Below are 16,669 nucleotides of genomic sequence, written 5' to 3'. Positions count from 1 at the left end.
GGGTATAATGTCAGTTAAAGAGTATCTGCCATAAGAAGCTACAAAAGGATGAAAAAGTAAGTCCAAACCATCAGAGAAGCAAAAAACAAAATAAAACTAGAAAGTAACAGAAATGAAAATAATATAGAAAATTTATATAACTAACGTCTAGTTCTTTGAAATTCTATAAAAATTGTACTTGAACTAATAATAAATATAAACTACTTGAATTAATAATAAATACATTTACCAAAGTTCCAGGATAAGAGTTTAATTTAAAAAATAGTATTTCTATGAAATACATAGACCCTGAGGCAGGATTGCTGTGAGTTCAAGGCCGGCTTGAACTACTTAGTTCAAGGCCAGTCTGAACTACAGAACAAGACCATGTCTCAAAAAAATTAAAATATATTAGCAAGGAAAAGATAAAAATGGATAAAATTTTTCCAAATTATATCTACAAACCTATACAAAACAAGAAAATTATTTCTTGGACAAATAAAATAGATAAATGGACAGACAGGGATAGGGAAAAGGAAAAATGCAAGTCAGTGATACTATTAGTCTCTGAGATCATTAAAAAGGAAGGTTTGTGCTAACGTTGACTGGAGAAATTTTTATGCCCATATCTTGTACCCTGAGCAACTACTTTAAAGATAACAATATGTAGTGTATTAACTATTGTTATTCTCCTATTATTTTGTTGTGAAATTTTATTTTATCTGTTTTCCATAAAATAAAAAAGAAAAAAATAAACATGTACTTTTTCAAGTACTACATTTAGAAAACAAAATTGAAAAATATATATAATATATTTGCAATATATAACAAACAAAATTTGCAATATATAACAAAGGACTTATATCCAAGAAACATAGTTGCTTACAAAGAATTCACATATATTCTCTTACCTTGCAGGAGAAAAGAAAACACATCCCTTTGCAAACAATTGTGGAAGAGTGTTCATAGTAATTTTGTTAAGAAGAGCCCCACAGCAGAAATAATCCCCTGGTCCATAAACAGGTGAAGAAGTAATCAAATGGAAATTTAGTCACACAAAGAAATACTACTTGGCAACAAAAAAGGAATAAACTATTGATAGATACAAGATCATAGATGATTTTAAAACATTATACAGAATGAAGTAAGCCAGAAAAAAATTCATTAAGCATCATTACACTGTTATGGAACTATAGAAAAGAATTTCAAATGTACAGTGACAGAAGGCAGGTCAGGGGTTACCTGGAGCTGGAGAGTGAATTATCTAGAGAAAGGCTTTTAGGGCATCATGGAAGTATTCTGTACCTAATTTTCATTGTTGTGTCATGTGTGCATGTGTTCATTTCTCAAAATTCCTCAAAATGTGTACTTAAAAGGGAAGACGTTATTGTATAAGAATTATGCCTCAATAAAGTTGACTTTTTGAAATGTTAGCCAATTGTATTTATTAAATATATACTGTAAAGAGAACTAAGTTTTGGGTTTGGTTTTGGACTTTGTAGAGTCAAGAAGAAAGAAAAGAGAAAAAGAAAATCAGGAGGTAAGAAAAATATAGTGCAGATCAATTCCAGTTTATTTCAAAATTGTGAAATGGAAAGAAGGGAAAACAATTTATTTGAATTTATTTAATCAAACAATTTATTTGATTTATTTGAATTTATTTACTTTTACTTGAAGTATCTTTTATGTAATCAGATGTACAAAAGAATTGCAATCATTTTTGCCCTCAGTTTCTTTTCTCTTGACTAACATTCTGTAAAATTTCATTTTGTAGGTATTCAGGCAGATTTTTATGCAAATTCTTACTGGGAAAAGACTGTTTCTTTGCCAATTTCCAGTGCAGAAATTAGATAATAGCATAAAAGTTTATGTGGCTGAATACTTGCCTTGAATTTCTATGCCAAATGGCAAAAATTTCTAATATTCAATAAACTTCTAATTTCACTGGCAGTTTCTGGTGGAATGTAGAATTTGACATCAGAAATCACATTACTGCCAAAGACTGAAAACAGACCCAAGTCTATCACCATGCACCAAACTCAAGTCAAAATGGATCACAGATCTCAATATTAAAACAGAAACACTAAATCTATTGGAAAAGAAGGGTATAGGGGTAGGCAGAGAGTTCATGAACAAAAACCAAACTGCACGTGAAACACTTCAAAGAATCAACAACTGGGATCTCATCTTACTGAAAAGTTTCTGCACGTCTAAAGAAATCACCAGCAGAGTAAAAAGAAAACCCACAAACTTGGAAAAAATTTTAGCTGGCTGTCCCTCGGACAAAGCGTTTCTATCTAGAACATATAAAGAATTTAAAAATAGCCCCCACCCCAAATTCAAAGACCCGATCCAAAAATGGGCAGCTGAGATGAATACACACTTCTCAGATAATGAAATACAAATGGCAAATAAATACATGAGAAAATGTTCAACATCATTAGTCATTTGAGAAATGCAGATTAAAACAACACTGAGATTCCACCTTACCCCAGTAAGAATGGCTAGCATTAAGAAATCAACCAATAACAAGCTGGCGAGGCTGTGGAGAAATAGGAACGCTACTCCACCTCCACTGCTGGTGGGAATGCAGACTGGTGAAACCACTGTGGAAATCGGTTTGGAGATTCCTTAGCAAACTGGGACTAGAGGTCCCATTCAACCCAGTTATTCCCCCTCTGGGTATTTTCCCAGATCTAAAGACATCATATCACAGAGATAGATGTGAACCTATGTTCATAGCAGTGCAATTTGTAATTGCTAAATTGTGGAAGCAACCCAAATGTCCATCCACCAAGAATTGAGTAAGAAAATTGTGGTATTTTTATATAATGAAATATTACTTAGCTATAAAAAAGATAAACTGGAGGCCTTTATAGGTAAATGATCACAACTAGAGACCATACTCATAAGTGAAATAAATCAGATGTGCATGTGCAAGCACCACATTGTCTCGTTAGTGTAAAACCTGAAAGAGTTAATTTAAACTCGGAGGTATGATAGACACTGTGAAATGATAGGAAACTGCTCAAGGGTAAAGGGCAACTGGGATGGGGGGAAAGAGAAGGGAAAGAAGGAGAAATTTTGTATGTATGTATATACAGGATAGTTAACATAGTTGTTCTACTATCTTCTATTTCTTTGCTGAAAGAAACTGTCAGTGAGTCCTTGATTGATCAATATTGCATGTCTCTATCTGTTTTCATGAGAACCACTTTGAAGATGTCAGTATGTAATACAACAAGCATTGTTAACTTCCTACCACTTTGTTGGTAACTCTGTATTGTCTGTACTGTTCTTTTGCTATTTTGTAAAAGGTTGTTTGTCTGTTAATGTTTTCCTCCTTTTATTTTTAAACTAAAAATAAATAAATAAACCCAAATATATTGATTTAAAAAAAAAGAAAGAGAAATCACATTACACCACTCACCAATAATAGAGCACAAGTATTAAATTAGGAACATGTTATTAAATTAGAATTGATGCTTTAAATTCTTAAAACCTGTTTTCCTATTTACTAGAAAACAAGGTAGAATTTGGGAATGCTAACAAAGACATCACAATGCTTTTTGTATTTTCACAAATTTAAAGATGAAAAAAGCAAGTGAATCATTTTTACATAGAATATACTTCATTCAAGTAATAAAAATCAGTTTGCCACAATCACAGAAGAAAGCAAATGTATGTGTTCCCTCCATGGAGTGAGGGAATTAAGCCAGTGAATGCATGAAATGGGAATATCATTTGGAAACTTCACCTGAAAATTCACAATTAGGTGCAGAATAGAAAGGATCTATTCTACACAATCTCAGTCAAATCAGTTGGATTCATTCAGCCAAAAAAAAATATTATCATGTATTTCAGGAACCAGGGGGTAGAGCAGTAAGATATAACCATGCCTAAAGAAACCACAGGTGCCATAATAAATTGCACATCTAGACTGTTGCATAAAGACCTGGGTCACTGTGGACTGCCAGTATAGAGGGAGGCATGTGGGTAGCACAGGTGCTACTTCGCACTTTTCCTTCAAGTGGGGGGTAGGACATGCAGAAGAAGAGAACCCATTAACTCTGTGATGTGGAGGACTACAGAAGAAAATTTTGGCTCAAAGTAAAAGATCAGATCTAGTAAGTGGAAGAGCTAAACTTGTCCCAATAATGTAGCTATTAGTCACAGGTGACAGTTTGCTGGTTAACCTCAAACCAATGGACCCACTGGTGATCATAACAACAGCTCTTTCCCTTTCCCTCTTTCTTTCTTTCTTTTTTTCCTCTTTTGCTCTTCCTTCCTCCCTTCCTTCTTTTTCTTTTTGTAGTAGGCCTTGAACTCAGGGCCTTAGTGCTGAGCTATAGTCTCCCAGTCCTCTGAGATAAGGTCTCACTAAATCACCAAGTTATGTAGGCCTGGCACTAACTTTAAACCTCCTGCTTCAGCCTCCCAGAGTGCTAGGAATACAGGCTTGTACCACCACACCCAGCAAGGTCATGTATTTTTAAATGATCACATTTAAAAACAATCCCCCGAGATATTATTGCCAGTCGTTCCCCTGTCAAGTGGCAGATCTGTCCAGATCCTGTAATATTAAAGAACCTCTGGTTTCCATGTCTTGTTCTTCATATTACTGGGAAATTGTATTAGAGTAAATCAACCATCAGAAAGTGGTAATACTGATAGCTAACATTTAATAGATTTTTAACAATGTTCTAAATCCTCTTCTAAGATTTTACCTAATTATCTCACTAACATTTTAAAACTATAGTCACCATCATCACTCTCTTTTATGTAATTTTCATTATTACAAACGTGGCTCCAAAAGTATCCCAAATCAAAGCGCGGCAAGACGTGTGCTTCAGAACATTTTCATAGCGTGGGAGGCCTCCCTGAACCAGGCCGTGGTCTTCTGGGAGAAGCTAACGAAGAACTACTGCAATACAGGGTTAAAAACACGAACTCCACGGTGAGAGATCACAGAAGATGGTAATGGAACTCTGGGGAGAAGTCCCACGTTGACCTGGGAGAGCCCCTCGGTGTGAAACCGGCAAACGACATTTCACAGAGCAGGAGACAGGCAGAGCAGGTGCAGTCTTCCCTCGTGGACTTACAACCGAACAGGCTAAACTGCAGGCAGCGAAAAGCTGTGTCGGATGAATACACCGTAAAATGATGAACTGTCCTGCAGTCGTCACCTAACATCGTGCTGCACCTCTTATTACAGAGAGAGCCGATGTGGGTTCCATGAAGATCGCAACCACCTCTCGGATCTGGTAGATCTGGATTTGCTTTTAGATTCATCATTGTCCAGTAATGTGGAGACTGGTATTTTCATTTGTAAAATGAAAACATTACTCCTGAGAAAGCGTGAATGCTAAAGAGGAACATTTTTTAATGTCGCTGAATCAATAGTAGCTGTCGTCATTAAAGTCTCTGTTGTGACTTCCCACTGCGACAGTCCTGCTTGACAGGATTCAGCAGCTGGCCAATGTCTCTTTCCCTCCAGGCTCAGAAGTCTTCAACCCTCAAAGGGGACATTACTTTTACCATCAGTGTGTTACTGGGGACAGTGATAATTTCTTATGAGAGCTTACGCCCCTAAAACTTTAACTAGTTTGTCTTGAAACGATGAACAGTCATGGTATGATGCGGCACAGAGCAAATCAGAGCCATCTGCCCCTGTCCTTTGCAGGTGCCACTTATGCCTCCGATGAGAACTTCCCCACGGGGGAATCACGACAAGGTGCAAAGGAGCGGGTTTTCTTGACTGGGGCTGTCACTGGGGTTACAGAAGCTGGAAGGAGAAGTAAGCTTTTTAATTGAATTACACGTATTATTAGCAGAGATCCCTGGGCAGGAAGATTGAAAACAATTTTAGATCTAAAACTTTAAAGAAAATGATTTCAGGAAAAGAAATTGTTCGGTTTTTTAGTTTTCCTTCTACTACCAACAAACACAGGCTTTAACTAAAGACTTTCTTCCAAACTATTTCGCATTAAATATGCTAATTAGCAGTAACAATTTACATCTAAAAATGGAAAACTAACTCTCATGATCTGTAATGAAAACAATCCTCAGCCCTTAACTAGACCTTTGGTTTACCCGAATTTTTAATTGTAGAAGTAAACTATGCGGAAATATTTCAGTCTTACATGTCAGCTTCGTAAGCAGGCTCATCTTTGAATTCACGGAGTCTCAGTGGCGTCCAGAAAACCTGTTCTCCACGACAAAAGCTTCCAGGACCCTTGAGGCTGTGCCCTTTGGAGTGGGGCACTTCCTACTAACAAGTTTGTCGCCTGTGCCCCCTTACCTCGTGATTGTAAAAGGACTAAGCAATTAATTTTTTTCCAGGCCAATGGGTCCTAACACAAAAATTTAATGAACTTTAAAAAATCTCCTGGTGGTATTTCTGATCTTACAAATACTACTTCTCTTAGTTGCTATCACTTCCTGACTAGTTGTTTAGAAGGCATAGTTAATTATATTCCTTATTACTGAATCAGGAACTATTTCTGTTTTACTGTAGCACTGGAGAGAGAAGTTTCTAGCGAGAGCTGTGTAGGGTACTACAATGTGGCATGTAAACTGTACCTTTTTAATGATTAATGTGGCCTTTAAACTGTACCTTTAAGCTCTGAGGTGAGCTCAGAGCTTTAAGATTTTTTTTTGATGGGTTTCTCGCTGCACCGTAATTTCTGCCGAGTTGCTACGGCACTGCCCACTGTAGGTCATGTGCTATTGCCCTGAGCCAGTATGGCCCTGAGCCAATATGGCGCTGGCCACTAAAGGCCATGTGCTAAGCCCCTCCCTTCTTCCCAAGTCAAATTAGGACTTCCTACTTCCCTTTTTGTCATATCTTGTTTCCTTTCCCCACGCTTCTGCCCAATCCCAGCCTGCTACTGTCAGGTAGTCCACCCCCTAAACCCCACCTCCAGCCTGGCCTTATTTAACTTTTGCCCCTAGGCCAGGCCTTATGTCCCTCTCCTACTGTGATCTTCTCCGTGTCTGAAATACAGGCATTTTTATTTCTGTTCTATTCTTATCTGAGCCAAAAAACCTATCAGTTTTTTTTATCACTAAATATCCTAGGAGGAGAAATCACTTAAAATATACAGTAAAATAAAAACTCTTTTTAAAAATTCACCTTGTTTTTAGTTCTCAAAGAAGAATACTCAGCCAGTCTTTGGAGATGGAAGTCTCAGGTTTGAATCCTTGTTGTTCTTCTCATTCCTGCATAACCATGAAAAATCTGCACCTGAGTTTCTTTACTAAGTAAAATGCATGAAATTTGCATATTTTATACAGTTTATTCCAAGATTAATAAAATATTATTAAAGTTATGAATTCAAGTTTGTCATTCCAAAATCCCCAGGAGACCTTACAGATGGAAAACATCAAGCCTTCAAATAAGAGTTTCTAAACCCAGCCCCCCAGCTCAAACTCATTTTTCCTCTATCCCTAGACCTTTCATCTCATTACTTAATCCTTAAGGCAAGGAAAATCCCATCTATAGTTCTGCATTGTTCTACTTAAATTTTTGAGGATTTGGTGCTACAGCTTTATATTAACTCTCTCTAGTGTAAGAGATTTGGTGTTTCCTTCTGAGATTTAGATAATCTAGAGAGACTGGAGAGTTTGCTTCTGACTGAAGCAGCTCATTTGTTTGCTGAGCATTTCCAGCCAGTGACACCGATCACACACATGATCAGCTCCTCATCAGGTAAGTCTGCTGTCCTCTCTTGTCACCATAGGAAAGCTCATCCATCACATACTGAAGACCTTCTGTGGACAAATGCCACTGCACTTTTATCTTAGATGTTCCTGGAGGGTCATAGCATGATAAAATCATATTCTCCTGGATCCTCAGGCTCACAGAGGAAGAGGAACAGATGCATTTCACTGGTGTCATCAGGAATATGAGTGAAGACTGGAGACTGTGACTTCTGGTTTCCATCAGAGGTAGAGTCAGAACACCTGCAGCATGCTTTGCCTTAACTGAAGCCTGAAGTGGATTCTTTCCCATTTACATTTCAGATCAAGATACTCAGTCTGACCCTGCCAACATTCTCTAGAGAAGCCCCTAAAAGATGGAGCCTGAGACCTGTGAAAAGCCTTCACTAAGTCCAACAACCAGGTGTAAAGTCTCAAAAATTTTGTTCAGATATTTATTTCACACCATATAACAGGAAACTTTACCTTCATGACCATTTACCTTCATTCATGAGTCATTGAGGAGTTAAATTTGGGGCACATCCTGAAAGTTGTCCCTGATCCAGTGGAACTAATAAACGAATGCTCTCTTGTCCCTGTGCTTGGTTTCTCTCCTTGGCTGTAGTGTTTTCACCACTAACTTCAGTGCTGAGGTAACGACGTTTAATTATCTTCTGCATTTCCACTCTTGGCTTGCTTTCACCTATTGTCTCTGCAACTGAATTGATCTTCTGTCTAAAATCCAAATCTCATGTTATTTCCTCACTAAATATTAACAGTGTGTTACATCTTTTTTTCTATCAGCCCTTTTCTCATCCACACTACCCCCACCATTAACTTTCTAAAATCTGAAAATACAAAATGACTTTCACTCCCGTGGAGCTATGATCTCTGGCTCCAAACTGGAGCTGTCTCAGGGAAAGGTCAGGGGAAGGTAAGCTGATTACACATCAGTGCCTCGACGGCTCAAGTAAGGGAAATTAGAAAAAACTTAGAACATTTATTTTATTATGTAAGAGATATTACATAATAATGTATGTTTTTATGTGGTCAGTCTTCACAAAATGAAGAAAATGAGAATGTGGTTGTCATAAAAATATAGAAGTAGAATGATGGTCTCTCAGATTTATAAAGGTCAACTATTTTTAAAATCAAGCATATGAATATTTAATTTTCTCACATTGCTGTACACTTGAAAGCATTTCTGAAAAAAAATAAGTCAATAGAGTATTCTGGATGAACCAGAAAAATTTATTCCCCTTTGTAATAAAAACAGAATGGTGAGGACAATGGCCATGAAACTTTTGGGGGCTTAATTTTTAAATATTACCGATAAAGTACTGTGGGCCTTGCTGTGGCACATTCACGCAAGCAGACTTAACTTCCCCCACGCTCCTCCCTCCCACGCCTCCCTCCCTGCCCTCTAACAGCCGTTGTGTCATCTGTTTCTGTAGCAGCACCTAGGAGGTTTTACTGTATGGATAGGGTTGAAAAGCAGAGTAACTTAAACACAAAAATGTTTGTTATTTAAAAATTTTGTTAAAAACAAACAGCAGGAAAGTTACAAATTCATCCAAGGTCATGTGTCACAGGACTTTTTCACTTTATTATTAGTCAGAATGAGGTATGTCATAATTACTTGTACTCTGAATGTCAATAGGAGCAATAGACACTTTCCAGTTTGATTTTTAATATTTTGAAATGGGGACTGAACCAGGGACATGGTGGAAAGGCACTCGATCACTCAGTTCTCGCCTTAGTTAGAACAGTCCTTTACTGGTCTACTTTTGTGATTTTATTTTTAAAAATCAGTATAGGACCTTTGAAATAAATTCAAAATTCCTTTCTGAAAATCTTCTTTGCAGGAAGCATAACCATGGAATAATTTACTAATTACAGTAATGTTCCTTACTTCAAATATGTTATTTGAGGCAAAAAAAGAAAATTTCCATGGAACTTTTAAGATAAAATTTTCTTAAAGCATTCCAAAGAGAACTCTCTGCAGCCCAGTTTACCTAATGGATGGGTTGATTTCTGAAAAGAATTTCATGTTCTGCTTATGCTCCCCGCTCTGCTCCAGTCCACAAAGACAAGGTCTCAGTGCCATGGGCACAGAACTGCTAAGCCTTTGATACACTGATACAACCTGCTGTACAAGGATTATGGTGGTGTATCTGACTATCCATTTCGATGTCTAGAAATGGCAAGGATAGCCTTCTGCTTCCTGCAGATATGACACAAGCAAAATCCTTCCAATGGGCCACATCTCACTATAGTTAGAATTTCTAGGAGTGACTTTTGAACATTCCCTTTGATAATCAATTTATCAACCAGATGGGTTAATCAGAGATCCTCACTAGAGCATTTTAATAAATGGAATCATACAAGGTAAAGTGGATAGGCAGATCATCAGTATATAAATAACTTCATCAATTATGATTTAGGTATTCAACTTATGTAAACAATGTCTTAATCCTTGGGATAATTATATTTTAAAGAAATAAACCTAAAAATACTTACAAAAATGAGAAAATAGCCAGTCTAAAAATATATAGTGATAGCTTATATGATTACTGTAATGAGAAAAGATAATATAGTAATAACTGTGTCAGAGAATCCATTTGTGTATTTTGCTGCCCCCTACTGGAGACCATAGAGTGGGTCCAGCTCCATTTCAATTGAAAATCTCTTTATGATTCAGTCCCAGGGCAGTTCAAAATATCAGGGACAAAATACAGTAACCCAAGACTATAAACTCCAAAGTTTTTGTTTTGCTTTTTCCAAATTGTCCCTCTTTTTACACTTTAGACTGAGATGGTCAAAATCTGGCAAAGACGGTAATAACCTAAAGTTATTTTTACCCATAAGACTGAGAATTTTGTTCTGAAAGCAATGAATCAGATTAACTTTATCCAGTGTCAGGTACACACATATAAATTAAATCTTTAAGTTTTTTTAATGTTTTATTCCCATAATTAACAGACTGTTCATTGTCTATGTGGTTTTAGTTAATTTTATGACTTTATTTCACTGATGAATTTATCTCATTCAATCCTTGTCCTGCTATGAGCTAAGTACCACTAATATCCTCCATCGGACATACCAAGAAATTTAAGCGCAATGCAGGAAACAGACTTTCTGAAGACTGTGCTAGAAACAGAAAATAGGAATTTGGATGCAGCCCATTACACAAGTCACATTCTTGGTGACTACATGTAACACGGCCTACACTTAACATTGTGCTAAGTCAGTCATGGTGCAAACACATACTTTCAGGGAAAATCACTTCCTTATTCATTCTTAAAAATTGATGTATTTTGGGTGATTCTCAAATGTGTCCAAGGCAAAACTATGTTGGAACGTAACACATGTCATGGTAAATTACCAAAATATTTCATCTTGAGGCACTAATTTTTAAAAGCAGATAGTGAAAGATTTTATTGTTCTCAGAATTTTCCATGCTTTTCCTAAGCCTCCAGCCTCTTCATTTTTCCAGTGTTTACATGATATACTCCTTTAATGTTTCACTAATGTCACTTGCTTTAGTCAGCTTGGACCACCATAACAAAATACTACAAAGTGACACAAGAAACAGAACTTTATTTTTGCAGTTCTGGAGGCTGGAGGTTTGAAATTAGGGTGGCAGCACGTTGGGTTCCACAGGAAGCCCTCCGCCTTTCTGTGGAGAGGAGAGGCGAGACAGGGAGGGAGGGTAAGCTCGTCCCCTTACAAAGTCACAAGTCCTGTCCTATCTGATTAGGATCCACCCTCATGATCTTATTTCATCTATACCCTAAAATTCCTGTCTCCAAATATAAGTACATTGGTGGGGTGGAACTTCAACATATGGATTTGGGAGAATACACAGTTTTGTCCATGACATCATCTTATAGATTTCTATAGCATTTCTTGCTTTGAATGTATTTGAATCACCTGTTTTCTGACCTGTGTTTCACTAGACACGAGTTCCCTTGGGCCATATTTGAATCCTCCTGCCACTGCATCCCTGGCACTTAACAGCGATTAATAAATGCTGGATGGATCAGTGAAGGAATATTGACAACTATGACGTTTTGCTTGATTACAAGGTCTTAGAAGAAATGCCCTAATTAGAACAGGCATAGAAGGATTGCTGGGCCTGCCCACGAAAAAGGCCCTTTGCTGGAGCTGAACATGAAAACAAACTTTATGCTTACTCAGCTACTAACCTCCATGGACCTCAGTCTCCTCAAAGACCTCACCAGGTGGCAGAAGGTGAAAGCAGGTGCTACACCTGCTCACGGGAGCAGCACACCAGCCCAACTTGCAAGTTCTTGTTTCAGATGAGCCAATCATTTAAGAACAGGGAGACAAGCTAACAGATTATAACTATTGAGTAAATGACAACATGATATGGATAATGTATTCAACCATCCTTTAAAATTAAACATGAAGAAAGACGACAATCAGGTTCACACAAAACTTTATTGTTCTCTGAATAACAAGCTTCGTAACAAAATCTTACACGTGACAAAGACAAAATATCTCAAATTCTGTTCCCTACAAAAGTGTTAAGTACAGTACACAAAATCTGTTCATAATATTTTAGTCCATTAAAGATGCAAAACATACTAAGATTTGTGAGATGACCATTTCTTTCAATTATAGCATTTATTGCCATTAGCTTTGCTACAATTAGAATATAACATACATGACCATACACATATAATAAGTGAAATGGAAATGATGACATACAGCGAACATTCCAACCATTAGCAAATATAAAGCCTTTTTAGTACTTCTGAACATACATTTTTGGAATACATTATAAATTAAAAGATTTTTCTAAAACATTTTTAATGTTAGATAATTTTGATCATCTTCAATGTAATGAATACTCTTTCTTACCATAATCATCATTTTAGAGTTTCAGATGAAAAAACACTAATCTTATTCAGAGGTGATTCTGAAGACACTCAGCAGAAGCAGTCCACTAACTGCAGCCAAAGTCATAGACACTGAGTGAACAATTCTCCAGAGGCACAGGCGTCTCCCAGGGTCACGGCGGCTGTTCAGGACCTGTCCCCCACCTCAGGAAAAGTGAATCTGCAGATGTTTAATTCCCTCGTCTAGACTGGCATCTTCCCATATACTTTAAACAATCATCTCTAGAGTACTTATATTACCTAAGACAATGTAAAAGGCATGTAAATAGTTACACTGTATTGCTTAGGGAATAATACTCAGGGAAAAGTCTGTACATGTTCAGGATGGACACAACTTTAAAAAAAAAATTAATCAGCAGTTGGTTGAATCTGTAGCTGTAGCACTAACAGATCTAGAGGCCCACGTTCCCATCTATCCCAGCTGAATTTTAGTTCAATGACCAGATATACTTTATGGCCAATGCAGACATTATGAAATAGGAAACACAAAATACATACAAATATGAACTTGAAGTCAAATCTCTACTATGTGGAGACTGGATGTGAAGTATTTCACAGTGACTAAAATCAACTAACAGGCAAAGGTGGATTTTTATATTCAACTTGGATTAAGATGAATGGAGTTAACAAGAAACCCTTGAGACTTAATTAATGCTACTAATCTCAAAGCTCCAAATTATTGAGGAGCCTTTAAAAGCAGTATATGTGACCTTTTATAGATTTTTCCTTATGGAAAAAAGTAAAAACACAGAGGTACTTCAGTTTTTTTCAAGGGATTACTGTCACATGTCTTCCTGAGATGCAAAAGGCCACGAGGAAAAGCACCATGCCTAGGCTGCTGAGGAAGGCAACAGACACTAATAGTTCGGTCCTTTTCTGAATGGATCCCTTCCAACAATGACACTGAAACACAGAGCTGGGTCACAGACACCAGGGGGGCCTGGCTGGCCCTGGAGCCCAGGCTTCCCGTGATCCCCATCTTTGCCGGGGATACCCGGGTCTCCCGGTGGACCTTCTTTGCTTGTTCCGGGCGGACCCTCTGGACCTGAGGCAGGACAAACGTTAACAGTGTGTGAGCGGAGAATTTGCTCACTGATGGTCAAACAGCTGTTTCTGCAACAAATTCAACCTGAAAAAATCCCCTCTTGAACATTTTACTCATTTGCAGTATTTCTCTTGCTAATTCTACATACTTTCCTGAAAAGAACCACAAAAAGTAATCAACAGTTTTTTTTAAGAACAAGCTAAGCTTATTTTTTTTTTAAGAACAAGCTAAGCTTATTAATATAACAGTCATGATACCACTAAGCTGAGCTAACATTTTAATATTCCAGTGGTGGGTTTTCCTAACTTATCTCTCCTTCAGCCTAACTTTTTCCAATATTACATTAAATTAGCACATCATAAAAGGTAATCCAAAGCTCTAATGAGCTCATTTTGTGCCATATTTGCAGTAAAAATGATTATTTTCATTTTATGTATATATTACTTATATTTTATATCTACATACATTGTCATTATTACAATAGACATCAATATAGGTTTAAAGCAGTACTTCATGAACTGTAACCTAGTTAGTTTAATTAACATGCTCAAGGGAAGGTAACTTAATTTAGGATGATAATCCTAAAATTTAAAAATTCATGATTCAAACAAAAACAAAATATTCAGGTTTAAGGACAAGGCAGAATAATTTGGGGCATTTCCTAATATTCCCTACTATTAATATTCCTATTTCCCACTAGTAAATATTTATTTAGCACTAAAGTATGATTGTAAGTATTGTTTTTTTCATTTTTTTTTTTCTTTTCTTTGTGGTACCAGGGATCAAACTCACGACCTTGTGCTTGCCAGGCAGGCACTTATGCCACTGAGCTGTAACCCCAGCCCCAGTAGGTATTGTTTTAAATGTCTGAGATAAACAGCATTAAATCGTTTGATCCACTCAAAGCTTAATAAATTAGCTAAAGTAATAATAGCAAATAATTACTGAAAACACGACTATGATTGCATCTCTGTCAATAATAGCATGAACCACGCTATTACCATCATCATTTTACACACAAGGAAACTGAGTCGCAGCAAAATGAATGCTGCACAGCAGAAGGTACTTAAGATTTTCCATTATTCCCACATTGTGACCCTTGGAGGAAAGCACTTTCTGCTTCTCCAAGAATCACAAAAGTTAAGCAGTTATACTCTAGATAGACAGGGATGACTAAAACCCCTCCAGACCATCACAGAGCTAGACATTAGACGGAAAGACAAGCAGAGGAGCACCCTAACCAATGCATGGATACAATGTGAGAAAAACTACAGTAGCTAAGCCTCAATATTTTAAATCTGCATCACTCAAAAGGGAAGCAAATGTCTTGCTTTTAAAGTATTTCACATAGATTTTTAAAGATTTTGCCTAAAGCAAAATGTACAGCAAGTCAGACAGGTTGGTGTGCACATGTAGTCCCAGCTGCTCGGGAGCTGACGCAGGATTGCTTGACCTGGGAGTTCAAGAGCACCCTGGGCAACGTAGGGGAGATGACCATAACACGAACAGCAACGCTTACCTGGGGGCCCGGGAGGACCTTGTTCTCCAGGGTGCCCGAACCCTTGGCTCCCCTTTGCCCCATTTTTTCCTGGTAGGCCTGCAGAGTATCAAATATTTGAGTAAACTGACTTTGCTGTGAAAATCTCTGGATCCTACATGGTTGCAAAGTTGTTAATAGAAACATTGAAAGAAAAATAAATATGTTTAAAAAGTCACTGATCATCAGCTTTTTAAATAATGATGAGAAAGAGAATTTTTGAGCAAAAATTTCTAAATGCATCAGGGGTCTCTCAAAGAAAGACTTAATTGAATTAAATATTTAAAAAGACAATGGTTACATATTATTGGTCTTTTTGGTAATTATGCTTGTTTTTTAATTATTCTCATGAAACATCTGAATAGTTTATATAGTATTTAAAAAGGAAGAATTTTCAAGTGACATTTTACAGAAAAACTTAAGGGCAAAGTCAAGTGATTACAGCCTATTAGGAAGTTTGGTTACAAAACAATTTTTGCTGAAATAAAGACAATTTTGAATAAGGTGACATGGCAGAAAGTTATCAAAATGGAATGAGAGAAAACAGTGTCTATGATTTTCTATATAAAGACCTTTTTGGACTCAAATAAAACTCCTGAATGTATTGTCAACTTCTGTAACTTTACATACTCATTTAACCTCTGTTTGAAAATATTACTTCAAGAAAACAGAGTAATTGTTTTTTAACTCAGTTAATAAAGTACTTAAAGGAAAAGGATTTACAAAAATCATTCTTTGTCATGAAAACAAAGATGAACTTTTGCTTCTAAATGAATTTAGGGTGTGACTACAAAAAGTGTCATTTTGTTAACTTGCTTATTCAAACACATGGCTATGGCTTGTGTCTGTATGCCCCCCAAAGTCTCATGCAGTTTTAAGTGGGGCTGTTTCAGAGGTAGCTGTATCTGCAGTGTGTGACTGATTCATAGTGTAATACTGGGATTAAGGGTGAGCGACTGCTGGATCAGTCCACTAATTGGATTGGCACCCCCCTCATCTCGGTAGACTGGATATAGTGTAAGGGACCAAAAGAAGCCCGTCTCATTCTCTCTTGTTGCTTTTTCTGCCTTCTCCCACCATGAACTGTTGCCCCTCTGCCATGCCACCCTGCCTTGGAGCCAGGTGATTATGGACTGAAACCTCTACAGACTGTGAGTTAAATAAACCTTTTTGTCCCTTTAACTTTGGGTGTTGGGTATTTTGTCTCAGCAACGAGAGAAAAGTAACTAAGACACACACTGACTACCTTTTAATCCTCTGGCACCTGGACGTCCAGGAGTACCCATTAATCCAGGAACACCATCTCTTCCTGGGAAACCAGGAAATCCGCGGGGACCTTCTGCACCCATGGGACCAGGTGGCCCAGGAACACCAGGGGGCCCACGTTGCAGCTGGCAATGAGCACAATTCTGAATTCTCTCACTCTGAAGAAAGACTGGTAGCTGGGCTTAAATAACAAAGAAACCTCCTTCTTTACGGTTC

At 37.3% G+C, this 16,669-nt stretch overlaps 1 protein-coding gene across 3 annotated transcripts in view; it reads right to left on the bottom strand.

Moving 5' to 3' along the window:
* Window positions 1–12,125: 12,125 nt before the first annotated feature.
* Window positions 12,126–16,669, bottom strand: part of Col21a1 (collagen, type XXI, alpha 1) — a 192,346-nt gene continuing 187,802 nt past the window's right edge. For all 3 annotated transcript variants that reach the window (XM_005377582.2, XM_005377584.2, XM_005377583.1), the window contains exons 28-30: window positions 16,434–16,634; window positions 15,170–15,247; window positions 12,126–13,650 (exon numbers count right to left, since the gene is read on the bottom strand). In XM_005377582.2, coding sequence (XP_005377639.1) covers window positions 13,463–13,650; window positions 15,170–15,247; window positions 16,434–16,634 — 467 coding nt within the window. In that variant the 3' untranslated portion in view covers window positions 12,126–13,462. The remainder of the gene's footprint in view (window positions 13,651–15,169; window positions 15,248–16,433; window positions 16,635–16,669) is intronic.

This window comes from Chinchilla lanigera, unplaced genomic scaffold, assembly GCF_000276665.1.
Source record: "Chinchilla lanigera isolate Chin_1 unplaced genomic scaffold, ChiLan1.0 scaffold00010, whole genome shotgun sequence".
NCBI classification, from domain to species: domain Eukaryota; kingdom Metazoa; phylum Chordata; class Mammalia; order Rodentia; family Chinchillidae; genus Chinchilla; species Chinchilla lanigera.
This window is presented reverse-complemented; position numbering and strand designations above follow the sequence as displayed.